General features: G+C 36.6%; 1 protein-coding gene across 1 annotated transcript in view; it reads left to right on the top strand.

Moving 5' to 3' along the window:
* LOC129228703 (unconventional myosin-XV-like) overlaps positions 1–22453 on the top strand; it is a 261173-nt gene that overhangs the window by 14918 nt on the left and 223802 nt on the right. The window contains exons 6-12 of the mRNA XM_054863387.1: positions 4446–4520; positions 6648–6848; positions 7976–8039; positions 8849–8962; positions 17420–17581; positions 18905–19021; positions 20350–20408. Coding sequence (XP_054719362.1) covers positions 4446–4520; positions 6648–6848; positions 7976–8039; positions 8849–8962; positions 17420–17581; positions 18905–19021; positions 20350–20408 — 792 coding nt within the window. The remainder of the gene's footprint in view (positions 1–4445; positions 4521–6647; positions 6849–7975; positions 8040–8848; positions 8963–17419; positions 17582–18904; positions 19022–20349; positions 20409–22453) is intronic.

Raw genomic sequence — 22453 nt, 5'->3', positions numbered from 1 at the left:
ATATATATATATATATATATATATATATATATATATATATACGAATTTCCTCTTTGAAAATACCTTGATCAATACTGCCGTCATAAGAAAGTCCTGTCTCCAAGAGAAAAAATGTTGCGCAAAACAGGAAGACATAAGCTTTTTACCGTCATAAAAGCTATTATATTAAATAAAAATATTTTAGCTCATAAACAGAACCCTTCAAGTTAGACTGAAAAAAAATGACCCCCCCCCCCATTTCTCTCTCTCTCTTTTTTTTTTTGAAGAAAGGGCTTCACCAATCTTAAAATAAAAATCTAGCAATCGCTAATTTTACTTTCAGGTAGTACATCCCTTTTCTTTTTACTGCCTCATGCATTTTATAAAGCTAGCTTTAGATCTAGCTTAAGAGTTTTACAAGCATAACACATTTTACTTTGATAGTGTATGCGTAAAACATAAAGGCAAAGACATAAATAAATACAATAAATAAATTACTCAAAACGGAATTGATAAAAAAATAAGCTTTTTCCGATTTTTCAGCTGAGAAAGTGACATAATGTTTCATTGTTAAGCGACGCATATATTTTTCCACTCCCGATTCAAAAGCAAGAAAACGATCCCGTGCCTTTTATACGTGTTAAAGACGAAAATATTCTGCCATAAAGTTATGCCGTCAATGCTTAAACTTCCCTTTTGTGAAAGGAAAAATGCGTTTATGTATTCAGTATTTCATGCGGTATTCGTGGTAAAAAGTCTCGTTTCTGAATCTTCTCTTGGTCAGTTGGTTAAGGGGGTCAGCGTCGTGAACACGCTCTTACGGTCGTATTGGTGTGTCATGCCTTGGCTGTGAATGGGGAGAAAGTTTGGTGTCGCTTGTGAGGTAGGTGTCTTTTTACTGCTAAAAGGTAAACAATATTGGTAATGATAGCAATGACTCAAATTGGAATTTTTTACTTAGGGCCTTGATGCTCATAATGTTTTTTACTTCCTTTTTACAAAAAAGGAATTATTTTATTCGCGAAAAAATTTTCACTCAAAAATCGGCCTTAATTTCCACTTTTCTCACCCCCGAATGAATGTTAAGGCTTTTTTTCGACCCGACCACACGTGGATATATGCCTAGGAACCTACAGACACCCGAAATATCCCTTTTGACGACCCCCGAGTTAATTACAACGAATATTCTCGTGACGACCGTATGTACGTATGTAAGTGCGTATGTGTGTATGTATCTCGCATAACTCAAAAACGGTATGTCCTAGAAAGTTGAAATTTGGTACGTAGACTCCTAGTAGAGCCTAGTTGTGCACCTTCCCTTTTGGTTGCATTCGGATGTTCTTAAAGGTGTCTTTTGCCCTTTTTTGGGGGGAAATCATTGTTAATTTCGATGTAAACTCAAGTGGTGTTATAATTTGTCAATCACTTGGTGATATATCGCCAGTCCTTTGGTCGCCAAGTTTTGTCGCCAACTTGGCGAAAAATTTGGCAATTTTTTTTAAATTTTAAATTTGGTTTCAATTTGGCCACTGTTGGTGATATTTTGAGAGTAAACAGTTGAATCATATTAAAATTGCCAATAATGGGGAAATGACATTAAATTGGCGTAAAAGGATGTCATGTGATGTACACATCAGCTCGTTTCCCTATGCATTTTAAGTTTATTAGTGAAATTATAGTATAGCGCAGAGGTTCTCAAACTTTTTGGACTCACGGCACCTTTTGACGAAATTTAATATTCTCGCGGCACCCCAGTCCATCTCTATTATATAAGGTAAAAGCACTAAATAAGGCCACCCTAATGTTCAAGAACTAATGTTCAAAGATATTTTTCCCTTTGAATTTGTTAATTACATAAATTAGGCTTCAAGAACAATAAACAACTTTTCATGCCAGAAACTACAGTGAAACAAAAAACCCACCGGAAAATAAGATAGTTTGTTGCCTGGTAATCAAAATCTGCTTGTTGAAAAGGCCTAATCATAAGTCAGACTTGATGTTGACGATGAAGACACGATATAGCGAGTTTTTACTATGCTAAATTGAAGAATAGGCGGATGGCTTTATTGTCTTATTTGGCACACCCACCTAACATGTATGTGGATACCGTGGACCAGTGGCTGATCTAGCCGATCATTTTGGGAGGAGCCATTTGGAATTTTTTTCACTTTCTTTGGATTTTTGTCCTAACTGTCACTTTTCAAGCAGTGCCAGATCATTGATTTTTCCGAAAAAATACTGCCCCTACCCGTCTTCAAGTTTTTATGCCAAGTTAGAATTCAAAAATAACAATAGAAATAGGGGGAATTTATAAAATTTAAGATAAGATTAATACCAAAAAATTCTTTATTTATAATTTATTGCTTTAAATGGACATCAGTTTTTAGTTATCTTTGGGGGCATTTGTGGAGGAGCATGGGAATAAGGGGCACTCCTCCAGAAAAGTTTCAAAATTAAAGCCATAAAACACAAATTTAGGCTCTCTTTGATCTTGTAAACTATAGGTGTGCTCAGAGGACAGCAGCATCCATAGATGGTCCTAGTGTCCTAAGATTGTCCATCGTTTGCGTCAAGAAATGATGTATACGATGAAGCAAAATTTTAGAAATAAAATAGTTTTGTTTCAAGAAAAGGGATGTAAATTCTCTCACATTTAAAACCTAAAATGTCTATTAAAGTAACACTCATGTGTTATTTTTAAAATTTTCCTCAAAATATTTTCTTTTTTTTTCTTTTTAAAAAATTCCTACATTCACAAGGTTTTCGGAGGGGCCATGGCCCCCATGCCCCCCCTCTAGATCCGCCCCTGCCGTGGACATTTCGCAGCACCCCTTGTCTCTTCTTACGGCACCCAGTTTGAGAACCCCTGATATAGCATATTTTTTTCTTAAAATTTTTCGGTGTTATTACTTATTATTTTCTTTTTTTTTCTATTTTTAAAAATTTTTTGTGAAAAAAAAGAGTATTTTCTTTAAATGTAAAAGGCAGTCTTCCAGTTTGACCACGAGCTCTTTTTAAAGTGGAAAAGACAGCTTTTTCCATTTCGGCAACCAGTTCTTTTTAGGAATGAAGGGCTCGGGGAAAGAATGCGATAAGACACATGATGTGAATTTTCAGTTGGCCAATTTCCAACTTATAAAAAATATTTATAGAAATTTTCAAAGGTATTATACATTCTATGTTCTGCTATACTGAAACCAGATATGTTTTTTTTTTCAAATCACATACATCCATTGTCATATTTATTCAGTTTTAGCTATGAGAAACATATATTTTGTTCCAAAAGTCTCTCCTTGTGGCTTGTCACATTTCTGTCGTGAGTCTTTCAAATAGAAAAGACAGTCTCATCCTTTCTAATCCTTTTTCTCCAATTAACATGTACAAATCAATAGATTTAAAGAGTGGCACCCAAATATTTTCTACCCAAATGCTGCACCTCATATTGAAATCATTCTTGCAGCTCACATGTAAAATTTCAAAATTGTGCATTTTTTCAATAACATGGGAAAATATGGAAAACGAAAAAAATACAAATCAATAATTGTTATTATCATTACTTGATGCTTTATTTATTAAAGGCTTTTTTTTCCAGAAACCAATTTCTGAATACTTGGTGCCAAATTTGTGACATTGTACTCATCGTGCTTTTCGATTTGTAACATTGAGCAAACCAACGGGGCACACGGATCAGATTTGCGGGTTGTAGGTTGGGCAACTCTGGATTAAGGAATATGCTACGGTATGCTGCAGGCGTTAACATTTTAAAATAAGAAAAGGAGCATCATAGCTCGTTTATGAAAGCATAGAAACGATCATTGACATTTTGAAAAGAAAATTTCATATAAATATCAGTACACATTTGTTTTTTTTTTTTCTCTCTCTCTAAGTAAAACTTTTAGATAAAATGATTATTTGAAGATTATTCCTTCAATATGAAAATATTTTGAATGATATACACTATAAAACAATATTTTATGTCATTAAATGATTTAAAACGTATTGAAACCGCATATACTTGATGTAAATGGTTCATCTAATATAAATTTAGAGTAAAGAAGCTCTTTGCATTCTAACTTTTTAGTTTTGTAGGATTTAGCAAGCGTAGTTCATATCGAAAGCTATTTGCATGTTTTAAGACTCTTTTTAATTGAACGAAATGTTGAAAATGTTTCGTACTGAAAAAAAAAAATTTTTTTTTTCATAATAAGTGATTACTTTATAGTTAAACATTTCGAGAAATGTCATCTCTTGATTGTAAAATATAGCGGTAAATGAGGTTAACCGCTGAATTTCTACTTTCGAATTATTGGGCATGCAACAGTTTCAATTTGTATGTAATCAATCGTGAATTTATATTTTTTAACGATGTTTCTGCCATAAAAACATGAATGGAAAAAATTTCATGTACTCTACTTATGACTTGAGATATTTACTGGTTCTTTTTTCTTTTTTTTTTTTTTTTGCAGCCACCTGTTTGCCATCGGAAGTTCTGCTTATGGCAAAATGAGTAAAGATAATGAAAACCAAGTTGTAGTCATAAGGTAAGTCTGGTCATAATTTTTGATCTTACATGAAGTAACTGGTTTATTGTGGTGTCTTGGATAACGTATTATCGAAATATTTGTTGCTGAAGCCCGTTCATTTTTTTTTTTTCCCCGATTCATTTTTTTTTTTTTTTTTTACAATGGAAGAGCTTACTGGACTAATATTTTAGAGGACATTATGAAAGAACTAGAGCCTTTTTGACCCGATGAGCAATTCATTATTTCTTTTTCTCATGTATGTTGTTTCTTTAAATGCTTTGCTCATTGTAATTATGTAAGGTCCGCTCAAAGAGTGATGAAGCTAAGTTGGAAATAAACTTCTTACACTGGAACGAAATTCACAGCCATAGACTAATAATAAGAATAGACCGAGCTATGGCAACCCTTTTACTGCTCATAAACCAAACCATGTGACTGGTGGATATCCTAGCAACAGCGGGCGTTGATCGTAGCAGACGATCAACGCCAGCGAGAAATGAAATAAATAGAATTGATGGAACACGGAAGAATGATCTTTTATGGAGTTCGATTTGTAAATTTGTTATTCTAAGTTGTAAATATTTTGTTAATATAGTGAGTTTTTCGTTTAGATAGTATTGCGCATTTTCTTTAGTCAATTTCAATAACTCTCTAAGCAATTAAAGATGCAAGCGCCCAAAAAGAATCGGCAAACGGTAAGATTTTTACCTACAATTTCAATTTAAGATACCGATTAGTACATTTTTGCGTTAACGCAAAACGTTTACGCCATTACGTTCACGCCAACGCTGACGTAGCAGTTCCAAATGAAGTAAAAGTTACTGAAAACTGTGATCAAAAACTAATTACTAATATCAAAATAATGCATAACTAAAAGAAAAACAGTTCAATCTCTGCACGTGGAAAAAATTATAATGAGAACACATCCCGTCTTAAAATACATGTCGAGTGCCAAACTATAGATAATGTTGCCATCTAGCAACCATGCTGCCAAAGTTTTCGAAAAGCCTCCCACCAGTCACATGATGTATCCATGAACCAATTTTTTCATCAGCAAGTCTGCGAAAGCTCGGTCTACTCTTATTATTAGTTTATGTTCACAGTTGAAAAACACGAAATTTACAATATCTTCTGACACTAGGTTCCTAGATACCCTGGTCGGTAGGGTATTAGACGTGGGACTGAAGGTTACTGAGCTCGATGCCAGTCGTCCCAAAAACTCACCAAGTGCATATGAAGTGCGAGCTCGTTAAATGCGAGAGTCCAGAAGTCCTGTGGTCGGAACGACCATAGTATGGGTTTAGAGCTCGCCAAAACTTTCCTTCTCCTTCAGAACTATATCTAAACTGTGTAGGTGGTGATGGCTATTGCTTCCATGCATCGGTAGAGGTCGAAAGTTGGAGATGTTCCCTTTTAATGAGTTTCACTTAAACAGGAGCCGCTCTTGTGTCTTTAATCCTGCCCATGAGGGTCTGTCCATAAATTTCACTTCTTCCAACTTCTTTGACCCCCTCTTTTGTCCCAAAGTGTCACCTTTCACCATGACCCCTACCCCCTCTCTTTGTCACTGTCACGACATTTTTTATTAACCTATTCTTATGAAATAATGCGTGATGCCACATTTCTTGTTACCCCCATCCTCCCCTTTGTCACAAACTGTCCCAATTTCCCGAAACCCTCTCCCCCCCCCCCCCTTAAACCACGGACCTGCAAGACAGTGTGTTAATCATGCCCTGGCTACGAAAGTTAAAGCTCTAGGTCGTAGCTACACGTGGGCTATCTTTGAGCTAAATGCAGCTTTCATCCGATGTCTGCTGTCTGCTACAATGAAGTAGCGTGTTTTGCTTCTTAATTGTGGTGCTTCTTGATTGTGGATTAACACTGAGTTGAAAAGAAACCACATTCAAGAAGTAAAGCACGCTACTTCACCACAGGTAGACATAGGAAGAAAGCATGGTTAAGCCCCAAGATTGCGGACGTGGTTAAGGGTCTTGACGAAAGTATCCCACTTCAACTCAGCGCCAATTACCCTTCCCTATTACCCGAAACATTGTCGAACTTATCAGATCCACACTGTACATGAATTCTGTTATGCTGTAACTTTGATTTGTATCACATTTACAACTGCATTCTGTTTCAATTTAGCGGTGAAAGTGGCGCAGGAAAAACCGAAAGCACGAAGCTCATCATGCAGTACTTAGCTGCAGTCAACAAATCACCAAGTAACCTCATTACCGAACAAATTTTGGAAGCCAACCCCTTGCTGGAATCTTTCGGAAACGCCAAGACTGTCCGGAACGACAACTCCAGCAGGTTTGGAAAGTACATGGAAGTACATTTTAAAGAGTAAGTATGGCAAACAATGTCACAAATTTGGAACATTTTGAGTATTGGAAGTTTCGGATGCCAGGAAGTTTCGATAGTCAATGAAATGCTTATTGTCAGTCAGGGTAGCTTTGACCCACCATTTCTCTATTTCGAACGTCCCCACTCATAGTTTAACAGTGTTATTTGCTCGTACAATCTCTTGCCGGCTGATTATGGAACGCCTATATTCTATTGCAAGTGTCTCCAACCGTTTTTACTCGAGGGTAACATAACCTTGCTTACGTTTTGGAGGCAAGGTGGGTCAACAACCCAAAATTATTTCAGTTCAGATGGCCTACTTAGCGCTAGCTCCCCCTTCTCCCCACTCATAGTTTAGCAGTGAAATTGCGAAATTTACAATCTCTTGCCGGCAAAGTATGGAATACACGTATTCTATTGCAGGGGTCTGCAACCCTTTTCTCTCGACGGTAACAATGTACGTTTTGGAGGCAAGGCGGGTCATTTATCTAACAATATTTCAATTCAGCTGGTCTATCTAGCGCTAGCTCCCCTACCCCCGCCAACCATTAATCCTTTTTTTTTTTTTTAATTAAGCGCTCTGATGTTTTATGATATTTTCTGGTCTTGAATTTCTTTAAAAAATGCTTAAAAAAATACATGATCAAATAAAAGAAGGCTTTTTTTTCAGTTTGCAACATTCCCGCGAGCCGGACAAATTCTGTTCGGTGGCTAGATGTGGCTCGCGGGCTGCAAGTCGGATATCCCTGTTCCATAGAATGCCTAGGCATTGTACATAATACCAGTCGCGTTTAAGTCAAGTATGAAACGTGAGAATTATTTCATACTTTCCCTAGACATTGCATACAATACTTAAGCAGTCTATAGAATAGCTATCATAAATTTATTTCGCTAAAAATGTTCAGTTTTAATGCTTTGAAACTGAAGTCATGAAATAGTTTCTGCAGAAGTTGTTTATTTTTTTTCCATTTTTGAGGATAAAAATGTATCGTACTATAATTTATCTCCTCTTCATTATACTGGTGTCTTAAGTTGGAAAAAACATAAAACCTAGTTGCAAATCGTAATTTTTTAAAGTTTGTTTCAATATTTGATGAAAGACATTTAATGATTGTTTTATTCAATAGTGGTGTCATAACTGGAGCCAGGACGACAGAATATCTTTTAGAAAAATCAAGAATTGTCACACAAGTAAGTATCTTTTCTTAACTAAACTGCTAACGGCTACCTTATTAGTTCTCGTTACCCGGCAATCGCGTTTTAAGTAGTATAGTATTAGTTTGGGTAGATTACCTGCACTAATCTAGGGCTTTTTTTAAAAAAAATATTTTGAATTAAAATACATTACGTGAACAAATTATTAGTGACGGCTCAACAGTTTAAAATATCTTAATTACATTGAGTAGTTCAGTTATTTAGCTAAGAAGTGTGGTGACGTAACATTAAAAATGAAGTCTGTAATGTAAAATACAATGCATGTGTGTTAGTGTCTTAACCTTGGCTGAGATACACTTTGATACTCAACAACTCACCCAGGAACTTTTCAAACTTAAAAAAAAGGGTAAAAATTGTTGTAGACTTAAATTTAGATTCCTGAAATTGAATTTTTACGCTAACGAATTTACGCTTTGTTTCGATCTTTGCACGACTTTATAAGCGCTTAAAAAAACAACAACCATGCATTAGACGAGTTTTTTCAAAGTTTGTATGATGATTAGAAAGAACACTTGGAATAGCAGTTTTTGTCGAAAAGAAATTGAAATGGCTCAGCTCAAATCGCTTCATGCAATCACTGAACCTAAGCGTAATACTAATAAGTAAAACTTTTGAAATTATCTTTTATGTCTCTTTGACAATAATTAGTCTATTCGGCGAAACATAGCGGAAATAAATAAAGTGAAAAATAGTCACCGTGATTAAAAATTTGCAAAGAGACGTACCTTAAACGAGAAGGTTCAACTTTTCACTTAATTGTAAACTTTTCATAAAATTATTTTCAGGCTAGTGATGAACGAAACTATCACGTCTTCTACGAAATGCTGGGTGGCTTAAGTGACCAAGAGAAGGAAAAGTATGGCTTGCAAACTGCTGACAACTATTTTTACCTCAATCAAGTAAGAAATCTATAATTACTCTTTAGTTCCCTTTTTTTAAAAAAAAAAAATTATGCTTTCTGTTGTGTAAGTTATCGTCTTTTTCGTCATCATTTCATTAACATAATCACCCCGTTAATGTTATGATCACGATTGGTATTTTTCTGGGCACCGGTGATGAGTAGAAGCAAAATTATTATTCGCTACAACTTTTTTTCTAGTCTCCAATCTTTTGTTGACCAAAAAAAAAGTCAAGTCACTAAACAAATTATTTCCATATTTCTACTAAAAATAAAATTAAAAAAAAGTCAGTTTATGTAAAGGTTTATCTAACTACTTAATGGCGTTAACGTTAATCCATAAAGCAGATGGCGTTACAGGAAGTTGCAATCGGATGGAGAATGCCAATAAAATTTTTAGCCTCTTTTTTTATTTAGTCGCCTCGTGGAAAGAGGGAGACTGCTGTTCTTGATCTTTGCGTGGAAGGCGGAAACTAGAGGAGGATTTTTAGAGTCAATAGTCATTGTGCCTCGAACAATTCAAGACTGAAATTGGAAAACGCATTGAGTGCCAAAAAAAATATATATTTTTCGTCAAAATGAAGTAAATGCGTAGCATTTCACTGTGGTGTACGATTTATGTGCCTATCCCTCCTGAAAGTAGTTAAATTAACGTTGTTAGGGTCCACAAGTGGAGCGCCCGTGCGGTGAAGAGCGCAGTAAGAGCCATTGAACGTTATTGATAGTTACTTATCTCGGTTGGTCCAAGTCCATAATGAAAAAAAAAAAAAACGACATCCGGAATTCAAATTATGTTTTTCGCAATCACAATTGTGTGTAGCCGTGTGTGTTTGTGTCTGTGTGCAGTCATAAGTGTGTGTGGGTGTATGTGTGTGTCTGTGTGCAGGCATGAGTGTGTGTGTTTGCGTGTGTGTGTGTATGATATGGACTCAACCTGGAGTTTTCTCTGGAGGAGCAGCATCCCGGGAGGCGCCGGTCGACGGCGGTGCTGCAGAGGGAGGCGGGGTGAAAGTAAAATCATAGGAACATCAAAACCGTCAAGTGAGAACAATAAGCAATGTGATTGCTCAAAATAAATAAATAAGTAAATAAAACGCAGTGCCACAGTCCGCCTGGAATCTTATTTTTGATACCCTGTAAAAATTTTTAGTTGGCACTTGCTGAGTTTTCCATTTTTAGTCTTCGATTCTTGCAGATGATATTTCTTAGGAAACGAAAATAAAAATATGTTACCAAAAAGAAGAGATTAGAAGAGTTAGTGCAGTTTGTAATATGTATAACAATATGCACGATGTAATTTTCATCGTCGCTTATGTCTTCCGGCCAGTGTGATGTCAGTTTGTGAATCCTATCTTTTAAGAACACCTTCTTTTTGAAGGATAAGAACTCAAGCTGCTGTTTCAACATCTCCTTCATTTTTAAGTTATTTTCCTGCACAAAAATTACGCAAAAAGGAGGAGTAAATGAAAAGGAAAGGGTGCTAGGTCTGAGCAATATGGTTAGAGGTCGTGAAGATGAACAGGGCAGAAATCGTACTGCACCATGCCATCACGACAACGGGAAACCACATCGCGAATCGCCATAAAATCTGTTCATGGAAAGCATTAATGTTAAAGAGTAAATTAAATTGTGCCTTAAATAATGTTTAATGCATTAAAAGCCGCATCATTTTCTTCCTCATCATCAACGGAAACAGCGTTCTGGAAGATCTAAGCTATGTCTATTCCTCGAGAACTTAAATTTTCCTTTCATTTTCAACATTGCGAAAATCATTTTCTGTGCATGGCTTTGTTGACTCCGCGTCTTACTGAAACCATACCGTCAAGATATTTTCAAGGAAGTATACAAGGGAGAGGCGATTGGGGCGATCGCCCCTCCGTGAGCGAGATTCAGGAACTTTCTTCAGGTATATTTTCGATATTTAAGTCCAAAAAACGGCAATTTTACGTCATCGTCGTTGGTGTAAGGGGAAAGGAAGTTCTTTTCCGGAATTCTCACGGAATTGAAGTCTTGAAAACGAAATTGTAGCCCATCTCTTATTGCTCTGAAGATGGGGACCAGAGCTTTTCTGCAGGTGTTCTTTCGAAATTGAAGTTCCAAAAACTCGATTTTAGACGATCTTAGTTGATATTAGATTCGGGTTCAAGGACTTCCTTTGAATATTTTTCGAAAGAAACACTACTGTAGGACACCTTTGATTACGTAAAGATAAGCGAAGGGTTCAGTATACTCCTTCGAAAATGTTTAGAAATTATAGTCTCAAAAACAGGGCCGATCCTAGGGTGTCGGCCGCCCGTGTGCAAAGACCTAATGTGCCGCCCCTCAAGTGTAATTTGCATATTTTGACTAATCTTTAAAGTCTACATAAATCTTTCTTTAAATTTTCTATGCTAAGTTCGAATTTAAAAAGTGGAGGGGGGAGGAACAGAAGAATGAACTTATAAAATAAGAAAAAACATTTTATAATAGGAAACTTTTTTGTACAATTTATATCTTTGAAGAAAGTAATAGATACCAAAATTTACTCGTAGTAAAAACGCATTTTATAGTCTTTCTTCGGTGACATCAGAGAAGGGACGGAGGAAGGGGAAACGTGGGGGGAGGTGTCAGGGGTTCAGGGGAGGAGGATTGCTAAAAGAAAATTGACGAAATTGGAGTATGAAAAATATTTTTAGTTAATCTTTAGTTGTGTTTGGTTGCAAGGACAAAAGAATCAAGTATATTCAAGGTGCATGGAGAAATTTTCGAAATTGACGTCAAATATCGCAATTTTAGGAACTTTTTCGAGACTTTAGGTGAAAGTAATGTTGCAGTTCTTTCCTAAAGTTCTTTCAAAATTGAAATCAATTTGAAGTTATTTTTTAAGACCGTAGCTTTGGAAGGATCGGCATTCTTCCCGAAAAATCTCCGAAACTGAAATTTTAAACCCGCAATTTCGGGTTACCTTTGTTGACGTTGCAAGAGGGAGGAAGATTCAATCGTCTCCCATCGAAAGATTTTGAAATATAAGTTTAAAACGCAAATTTAGGCCGTCTTTGGTGACGGTAGGAGATATGGCGGCTATCCACCGGTAATTTCTCGGCACTATTTTTTCAAAAACCCGTTTTTGGCTAGATTTGAAAACAATAGGGGAAACGTGAAAATATTCCGAACCAAAATATTTTTCGGAACTGAAATCCGTTATAGGCTATTTTTTGGAAGGAAGGGTTTTGGACTTCTTAAGCGGATATTTCTAAAATCGCAATTTTATATTATCTTTGGTGACTTTAACAAAACTGGGAAGCTTCAACGAATCTTTCGGATATTTGTCAACATTAATATCTGAAAAATGTAACTATAGACTTTTGTCCACCTCACCTCAACGATTGATGGATATGCCCTAACACCGTAAAAAGTTACATAAGCCTGGCAGTTCTCCTTCTGAATTCTTGAGAAAAATAAGTCCCAAAATCGTATTTTAAGCATTGTTTGATAACGATGGGACGAAGAGCGGGCGGGGGTTCAGTGTGCCCTCACGAACTGTGTTTTTGAAACTGAAGTCAATTTCAGGCTAGTTTAGGCAGGAAGCTGTAGCTCCACGGAACCGTCTAAAAACGAAATTTTCAGGTATAGTGATTGCGTTGGAGAAAAGGGGGATCCGGGGTCTTTCCCCATTTCTTGAAACTGATGTTTGAAACACGCAATTTTAGTTTGTTTTTCAATACGTTAAGTGAGAGGGGGTGGATTTAGGGGCTTCTCTAAAGACGCTAATTGAGACTGTCTTTGATAGTAATATTTGCGAATGGATTTCGGGGTCCTCCACCGCAAAAATTTCGAAAAATGCTAAAGCAATTTTAAATGACTTTTGATGATAGGAAGGGCTGTCGTCTGAAAACACGTTTTGGATTTTGGAGCCAACATTTTAAAGCTATGTTTGATTAAGTTATGGTGGAAGAGGTGAATCAGAGATTTAATTGGGTTTTTAAGATTGATGGTTCAACCAGCGAAATTTTCTGAAAGTAAAGTCCTAGAAACGCAATTTTAAGCCTTCTTTAGTTTCGTCAAGGAGGTCATGGCATCCTTTTGGATCTTCGTTTTGGAGATACATTTAAATTTGCTTCCCGGGGCAAGGGCCCTGTCCTCCTACCTGATCTGAAACCGGGCAGTTCATTCAGGATTTTAATCAGAAAAATTGTCGCAAAGGGGGAAAAGTACAACATTTTAGTTTGTCATTCAAGTTTGTTACTCTCAAGGGAGTCGCAATTTTCCACTTTCTCCCCACGCATCCTCGATTGTTAAACACAGAGTTTGTTACACAGTTTGTTGTTTGAAATGCTTGCCAGAGTATCTAATCAGTATAGCTTTTTTTAAAATAATTTAAATAAAATATGTCTTCATTGTTTAGGTCTATAAAATCTTGGGGGGTAAACATTAGTGGCCACACCTCGGTGCTCCTTTTAGACGGCACCCTTTCATGCTTCAGAAGGGGCCTTTCCCCTCCCCTGTATCCATGCCTCATTACCGGTTCTGTCACAAACTTTGCAACCAAATGAAGCATGTTGTTAAGAGTAGATATTAATGGACAATGAACCAACACAATGTTCTCTAACATTCTATTTTTCTTAAACTATGCTATGCTGTCGGGAAATCGACACATACTTTGACAATTGAGCATTTAAAAAATCAGCATATTTATTCTACTTATTATAAGTTATTGTGTGAGAAATTCTTGAGGAATTTTGCTTGATTATAAGAACTATATGATGCGGCCTGCGGCCGCCCCTTGCTTTGGCCGCCCTTGTGCGGCGCACACTCTGCACACCTGCTAGGATCGGCCCTGCTCAAAAAGTAACCAGTAAAAAATCGGCCACTCCTTGAACATTTCCAGGATCCGACCTTGGCTCTTTTCAACTGAAATCGTGACTCCACTGACCAAGCTACGGTTTTTCAGTAGTCTAAACAAAAGCCCTAAATCGTAGCTTAAGTAGCGACACGTCCGCTATCTTGGGGCCAAGAAACACCACATTCAAGGTTCAAAGCACGCTACTTCACCTTAGCAGACATAAAAGAAAGCATCTTTTAGCCCCAAGATGGTGGACGTGTCGCTACTTAAGCTACAATCTAGGGCCTTAGTCTAAACTAAATCCGATATGGTCACGAACCTAGGAGAAGTGTCATAGGAGATGTCGTGGTGGCTTTGAGGGCACTCGAGTCAATCTTCTGCTGCCCATTGAAGCCAAATTTTGCTACCCAGTTCTATTGGAAATGCCAGTCGTTTGTCCCACATTGTTTTTAGTGTCTATATTACGGTTTGTGGCTTATTTATTACCTTGACAATTCTACGCATACGTCGATAATCTCGATCATTAAGTACAGGTGATAGGCTACTGCTTTATCCATGGCGAGTGGTTATGCCTAAAATTAGGTAATTTCGGCGCTCTTTTTGAAACTGAGAATTTTGAGTTATGCAACAAGTTCTGGAATGAAATGTCCAAAGCTTCTAAATCCAACTACCAATCTGGGTTCAAAGTTTGTTAATTCCTGTTTGTAATCGGGTGGTGGTGTTGAGGGAGTAAGGTTTAATCGGCCTTGTTGGCCAATTGGTTTGACGGGCTTATTTAGTGCAATTGAGGTGGGGGTTTGACTCGCGAGCTCACCCCGGATGTAGTTTTCTAGCTTGTATTGTCTGAACATCACTTGTCTTGTATTGTCTGAAATTTGAAAAAAATTGGATTATATGCCATAGAACTTAAGTGTTTTTGCGTGACTGACCATTACTTGCTGAGGCGGACTGCGGATACCGTTGATGATTGGCTCAAACAAAACATGTGCTTTGCTGCAAACGAATCGGCAGCCCACACACATAAAGTCTGATAAATTCTCGAATACAACTGATAGTAGCGTAATATATTCTATCCACTTATCGCCTGTCAATAAGAGTGAACGAAAAAGAGTGAACGACACCTAATGTTTTTCGAATTTTTACTTTGACTCCTGGTATTTCAGAGATGTATCGTGAAACTCTGAGGTTTTATAGAATACTGTGTGAACACTACTGTTCTATGACCACTGCTGTAAACGTGTGTATGCCTTTTAGTGACAGTGACTGGGCACTTTAACTTCTTAGGTGTGCTAGTTACGATCGATGGGTTTAAACTTGGTTTTCATTTTTTCCTGATTTACCTGCTTCAAGTGCGGTCAAATAACTGATTGATGACGCGTTGTACGGTTAATAAGCTAGAAAAGTGCATCATCACGCTACGATTTTTCTGCACGCACGGTAAACGTGCTAAGTTGGTTTTTTTTTTTTTCCGATTACTTTCAGTTAAAAAAGTGAAAAAAAAAAACGGGGGGAGGGACAGTTGTTTACTGTGTTATGTTTCATACTCTTTACATTGGAGATATAAAACTTTATTTTTCCAAAAAAGTGTTTCTGTGAATATCGTGCTGAGTTTTAAGTTGAACTACATAAGAGCAGTAGCCCCTGAACTTGTGTGAAGCTCATGATTTGCTTTGACAAAGTAATTTGGCAAATAGGTTAGACTGACCATTGAATGGACACTTAAGCACAGTTTCACTTTAAAAATTCAGAACATTGTTAAGAACTTACACTTGACGCACGACAGAAAAGCAATGTAATTGATACGTGTATTTTTTTTTTTTAAATTGAAATAAAGTTTACGGTTCTGCCTTAAGATTTTTTTTGGGCGGAGTAGGTTTGTAATGAAAAGAAAAGAGCCCTAATACAGCCCCCTGAACCAACGGACAAACACAAAATTTCCGAGTTGCTTTCCTTTTGGAAATTTACGGAAGGAAGATACTACAGTCGAGTCCCGACTTACGCGAGGGATGCGTTCCAAGACCCCTCGCGTAAGTCGAAATTTCGCGTTGTGGAAAAGGGTATGTGTAAAATCTTTTATAAACGTACCCAATTATTTTAGACACTTGTAAACACCCCCTCAACTGTTAAGAACCAATTCTTACCTATACATTACTGTTTCTTACCTAAGGAACTGAATGTTTACTTATATTTAAAAAAAAAAAACTGTTTTATTCAAACATAAAATACTGCTACGATGAACAAAATCAACGATCAATGGGAAAGAAAGACATAAAATAAACCAGTATACGGTACGTACAGTATATAGTAAGAATAGCAAATGTACTATAGTTGTACTGTACAGTATATAAAGTAATGATATTTGTAACTTAAAGTGAAGATGATAATGATTTATACTGTTTGATGAAACTGTTATTTTAATAAATATATTTTCAAAATACAGTCGCTTCACAAGTTCTTTTATAACGTTTCCATCTATGGCAACACCCTTTTTCCTGGTTTCTTTAATTCACAATACAAGAGCAGCTCCATTTTCATAAATTTTTGCATTTTACTAAGATACTGCTCGGCGAACTTTTACGGATTGCCTTTTCTTGACTTTTAATTGTATGTATGGAAGATTCACTCATACCTCATTGTCGGGTTACCTTCGACGCATTTTTTAGTTCAGATTCAGCTCAAGATAGAAGCTTTAGCATCGAGACGCTTTAGCTTTTCTTTAATTGCCAAAAATATTTTCTCTTTCTTTCTATCTTGAAAAACTTTAGATGAAACAGCGCTCTTAGGTGTCATTTTATTTCATCAACTTTCTCATTTAGAATGAAAAAAAAATAATAATAAATGAAAAATATTTGTATAAGGGATGTTTAGACTAGTACGGTGTGGGAACTTCCGTTCTCAGTGATGCGAAAGGGATAAAGGTCTATTCACAAAAAAAAAAAAAGATAGTAGCCAATTACAAAGCCAATACTTATACACCACGATTCCCCTCCGATGATTTTCGCGTTGCGGGTCAGGAATTCGCGTTAATTCTAAAATTCTTTACCGGTGAAAAAATCGTGTTATAGCCATTTTGCGGAAGTCGGATTGCGTTGTAGCGGGAGTCGACTGTACTGCCAATTCATCTAAGAGAAAACTTCCGAAACATTATTACGAAAAAAAAAAAAAAAAAAACAAGCTGTTCATTCACTGGAGAATATTCACTCTCTTGTCAGTCTACTTTATAGTTTGCTTTAATAAAAAAAAATCATTCATAAAGTATTAAAGCACCACCTACTACCTACTCTTGTCGAAGTTGAACAGCGATAATTTAGCAATGCACCTTTATTTTAATCAGACAAGGAGTGTTCTATCCATTCAGATCTGAATTCAGCTAAATTCTTTCTGGACCCCTAAAGTTTCTACTTAACGATTGGTTATGTCAATTGTCATCGCGTTTCCTAATGGCCACCACTTCCGTGGTATTGACAAGGGCATATGCTGAATGACAAGTGCCTCCACATAAAAATATAGGGTGTTATTTGTTTATCCTCTCCCTTGAACTGTATTCGTCGACTCTTTTTCATCTTTCATATCTTGACAAAAAAATTTTCCACTTATACACGAATAGGTAACACATTTATGGGCGATATTTTACAGGGTTCATGTTTCAAGATCAAGTCCAAAGACGATGCTGAAGATTTCCGTGCACTTCTGGCTGCCATGCAGGTCTTAAGCTTTACATCTGAAGAGCAGGACACAATCTTTCGGATACTTGCTTCTGTTCTTCATTTGGGAAACATCTACTTCCATCGAAAGCAGGTAAGCACTATCCATGTTGAAATTTCTTTGCAAAGTGAGGACTGCTGTGGAAAAAAGGTCCTTTTAAGGAAAAGAAAGAAGGAATCAATGTTTTGGAACATCTCGATACAGAAAGTGAAAATTGTCATAACTGGTTTTTGGGTATTTAGTACTTAAATTTTCAAGCCTCGAACGTCTGACGAATAGGGCCTTTCTTTTGCCAAGGTGACTTTCAGCCTAAGAATTACTTCCAGATGCTATATCAAATTTTACAATAACCTATTTCGATCGACAAATGAGTGTAACAGTAGGTAGGCATCACGCTATGAGTTCTTTAACGAAGACCATAAAGTACACGACAGTGTACGATACTTTCGACGTGCATTGGAGATGTGGGAACTACTTTCGTGGAGCTTTAACGGCCACAAGGTGGAGCCACACAGAGAGTGATCGGGATATAAACTAAGTCAGTATGAGAACTTTGATCTGGCAAATAAGATGAGGAGTAGACATATCGTTGTAATTAATTCAGATGTTTTTGTTTTTTTTTTTGGTACGTAAGCAATGCAAGAAACTCATTAAAAAAACTCGAAATATCATGTGCTCATTTTAAGATTTGAATTCCATTGCTGCAAAAATACACTATGCACAGGCGGGATGTTTTTAAGAATCAAATGAAAGTATCAAAAAAATCTAAAATGGATAAGAAACATAGCTAGGGAGTAGCTGTGCAATGTAGTGGAAAGCGTCAAGCGTTCGAAATAACGTTGGGTAGGATTTGTATTTCAATAAAATTGTTGAAAGGGGAGTTTTATTGTTTAGACCGAAATTCTAGGTCTAAAATAAAAATTGTCTGATGAACTAAGGAATTTCTCTAGAGTTAGAAACCGCTAGCAGTACACGGGATTTGAAAATATCTAGGCAAAAGTTTCATGTCGCAGTGGCTGAAGGATTGAAAATGAAGGAATCCACCCTCTGCTCGCTTGGATTGCAAGCAGACCTGGGAGAATATAAAAAGATCGTCAAACGTGGAGGTATCTCACTAAATTTGGTGACTGTTTTGTGACACTTTTGCGATAGCTAGCTAAATTTAAAGCTAATTGGTGTTAGCTAGGCGATATTCCTAGCAGATAATGGCACAAAGGGTTTAATCGTACTACTATTCTTACTCTTTTATGAGTTTTCAGGACGAAGAAGCAAACTGGGACAACTTCTAGTGAGGGGTACCAAATCTCTCTCTAATCATTTTGTTGTCGTTGTAGATGGCTTTAAACAATGATTTATGCAAGTGCTAACAATTTTTTTTGGAATAGTTTCACGTGATTTTCTTTTTCTTTTTTAAAGCTCAAACATGGCCAAGAAGGAGTTGAAATCGGTAGTGATGCCGAAATTCGTTGGGCTTCTCATCTCCTACAGCTTTCACTGGATGGCATTCTTCGTGCCATGACGACCAAAACTACGGTAAGCACTTGTTTTAAATCTTGCACCTAAATTTATTTCGGTAATACTTTAATTGTAAAAAAAAAAACCTCGTTTGGTCCGAAACCACCTGATGTTTATGGTGATGATGCCGAATCCATGGGAAGAACTATATAAATCCACGTGTCTGCAAAACACAGTCGGCCAGCTCCTTGATGTTACTGGAGTACAGACTGATGTTGGCGAGAGAGAATTTCCCAAGACGGACCAGAGATCTTAAAACGGCAGGGCTCTCAAAAACATGATTTGGTGTGAGTGGGACGTCACACACACATCAGTTACTACTGGGGTGCTAGGTTCTATTACCATCTCTCTGGATCAGCATACCTCTATGCCTGATGTTTATCGATTCCACATTTAAAATTTGCGTATTAGATGGTAAAGAGTAGTCAATAGCAGGAGTATTTACATCACTGATTAAAAGCAAAAACTTGTTAAAAACTTATCTGCTTGAAAAAAAAAAGAATAAAAGAAAACATTACGTCACAGTCTACACCTAATACAAATATTAGTGTCTGAATAAATAAACTGAAAGTATGACAATCGCTCAATTTTTACTTCCTTTTACAAAAAAGGAAGTATTGTATTCGCGAAAGAATTTTCACTCAAAGATCGGCCTTAATTTCCATTTTTCTCACCCCGAATGAATGTTGAGTTTTTTTTTCGACCCGACCACACGTGGATATATGCCTAGGAACCTACAGACACCCGAAATATACATTTTGACGAACCCCGAGTTAATTACATCGAATTTTCTCGTAACGTCCCTATGTACGTATGTATGTGTGTATGTATCTCGCGTAACTCAAAAACGGTATGTCCTAGAAAGTTGAAATTTAGTACGTAGACTCCTAGTGAGGCCTAGTTGTGCATCTTCCCTTTTGGTTGCATTCGGATGTTCTTAAGGGGGTCTTTTGCCCCTTTTTCGGAGGAAATCATTGTTGATTTCGATGTAAACTCAAGTGTTGTTATAATTTGTCAGGCACTTGGCGATATATCGCCAGTCTTTTGGTCGCCAAGTTTTGTCGCCAACTTGGTGACAATTTTGGCGATTTTTATTTTATTTTTTTATTTTTAATTTGGTTTTAATTTAGCCACTGTCGGTATATTTAGAGAGTAAACAATTGAATCACATAAAATTTAATGTCATTTCCACAATAATGGGGAAATGATATTAAATTGGAGTAAAAGGAAGTCATGTGATGCACACATCAGCTCGTTTAGTATACTTCCTTAGTCATAACTCGTCAATAGTTATTTTGTATACTCTATTACGTCTACACTTTTTAACTTTATTCTCTTACGCTTAGGAAGCAAGAAACGAACGAGTTGTCACGCCACTCAATATCGATCAAGCACTGGATGCCAGGTAAGAAACAATAAATTTTAAATTACCTTTTTACACATATCGGGTGCATTTCTAAAGTATTTCGAATGTTTTAAGAATGCTAACCAAAACCTTTAAAGTTGCAATTTATTACAAACCGCAAATAAAATAATAATACTTTTAAATGCATTACCATTTCTTTCACTCATTTTACTTCCTTTTACGAAGTAAAGGACGTATTGTATTCGCGAAAAATTTTCCATTTTGCTCGCCGTCGAATGAATATTGAGTTTTTTTTTTTCAACGCGACCACTTGTGGATATATACCTAAGAACGTATAGACAACCGAAATATCCATTTTGACGATCCCCGAAGTAATTACAAAGAGTTTTCTCGTGACGTCTGTATGCATGAGTGTATGTGCATATGCATCTCGCATAATTCAAAAACGGTATGTCTTAGAAAGTTGAAATTTAGTACGTTGACTCCTCCGCGTTCCAAAGGGGGTCTTTGACACTTTTTTTTTTGGAGGGGGAGGATAATTGTTAATTTCAATGCAAACTCAAGTGGTGTTATAATTTAACAAACACTTGGCGATGTTTTGCAAAGATTTTGGTCGCCTAGTTTTTTCGCCAACTTGGTGAAAAATTTGGCGTTTTTTTTTTTTTTTTTCTTTTTAATCTGGTTTCATTTTGGCAACTATTGGCGATATTTAGAGAGTTAACCATTGAATTACATTAAAATATCAAACATTAGGAAAATTAATCTGTATAAAACATTTTTTTGCTCCAGTTCGCAACAAACTTGGAGGTAAAAATATTTTAAGTGTTTCTTTGCTTACTCCAAGGCACTATATCATTAAATTGGCGTAAAAAGAAGTCATGTGATGCACGCATCGGCTCGGTTTTTTTTTTCTTTCAATTTTTATCCCCACTAGGAGGAAGGGTTGGAGGAGATTGCGCCATTGAAATTTTTAGGGAAGGGGTGTTTTTCAAGCTGTATTTTTCTATTTTTGCCAGAATGCACCATATACAACACATTACTACAAGATTGGAAAATCTGTCACAGTAATGGAATTAACATTTAGTGATTTTGCATGATAAGAACGGGAATCAACAAAAGTCAAAAATTATGAATCACATTTTTTCATATGTGAAGATAGGCATTTAAAACTTACCATTTGGAAATTCTATCACGTTGTTTCATTGCATTGTCTCATACATAGTTTTTCCAGTCATGGGAGATTTTCGAGTAATAATATTTTAGAGACATTCAGAATTTTGAGATTAGTTTTAATGATAAACATTAAGTCCAATATTCAAGAGTGTTCTAGTCGTTAGGATCCTTTCCTTTCACAGGAATACCCATCTGGGGGGGGGGGAATCAAGGCAACGGGGGGGGACTTCGCCATTGAAATTTCTAGTGGTTGTTTTGAGGAGTATTTTTCACTTTTTGGGGAGGTCTTGCTTTTGCGGGGTCTTTGGGATATTTAGAAGGGGATGCGCACTTGCTGTTAGGAGGGGGGGGGGGGGCACGCCCGCCTTTCACTTAGGCGAACCGAGTTTGATCCGTATTATGAAAAGTTTGTACCGTGTGGCAACGTCTGATAATCCGGAAGCCTTATTCTGAAAAATGTTTAGTTATGAAAAAAAAAAAGAAAAAAAAAAAAAAAGATTTCATTTGGTCACCCTCAAAATTCTGAATTGAACATATACCCACATTCAAAATTGGGAATTGAACATATGTCCTCCCTAAAAGTTGTTAAATAGTATCTGGTCACACTCAAAATTGGAAATTGAACATCTGGCCATTTTTAAGTAACGAGATGCAGAAAGTCACTAGAAATTTTCTTGACCGAACGCCTTTGAGGTAAAAGGAGCAATTTGTAGGGAAGAGGGAGTCGTGAAGCCCCAATAACCTTTGATTTCAACACAGATCACTAATCCCGATTCGATATTTTATTTGTATGCATGCAAAGACTATTATCACCCTCCAGTCTCCATAAAGTAAATTTTCTCTATGTTTATGGTTTAGAGTATTAACTTTTGTTACCAAAACCCCATATTTATCACTGTAATAAGAGTTAA

This window comes from Uloborus diversus, chromosome 8, assembly GCF_026930045.1.
Source record: "Uloborus diversus isolate 005 chromosome 8, Udiv.v.3.1, whole genome shotgun sequence".
Lineage (NCBI taxonomy): Eukaryota > Metazoa > Arthropoda > Arachnida > Araneae > Uloboridae > Uloborus > Uloborus diversus.
The sequence above is the reverse complement of the archived record's forward strand: the minus strand, read 5'-3'. Positions and strand labels throughout refer to the sequence as shown.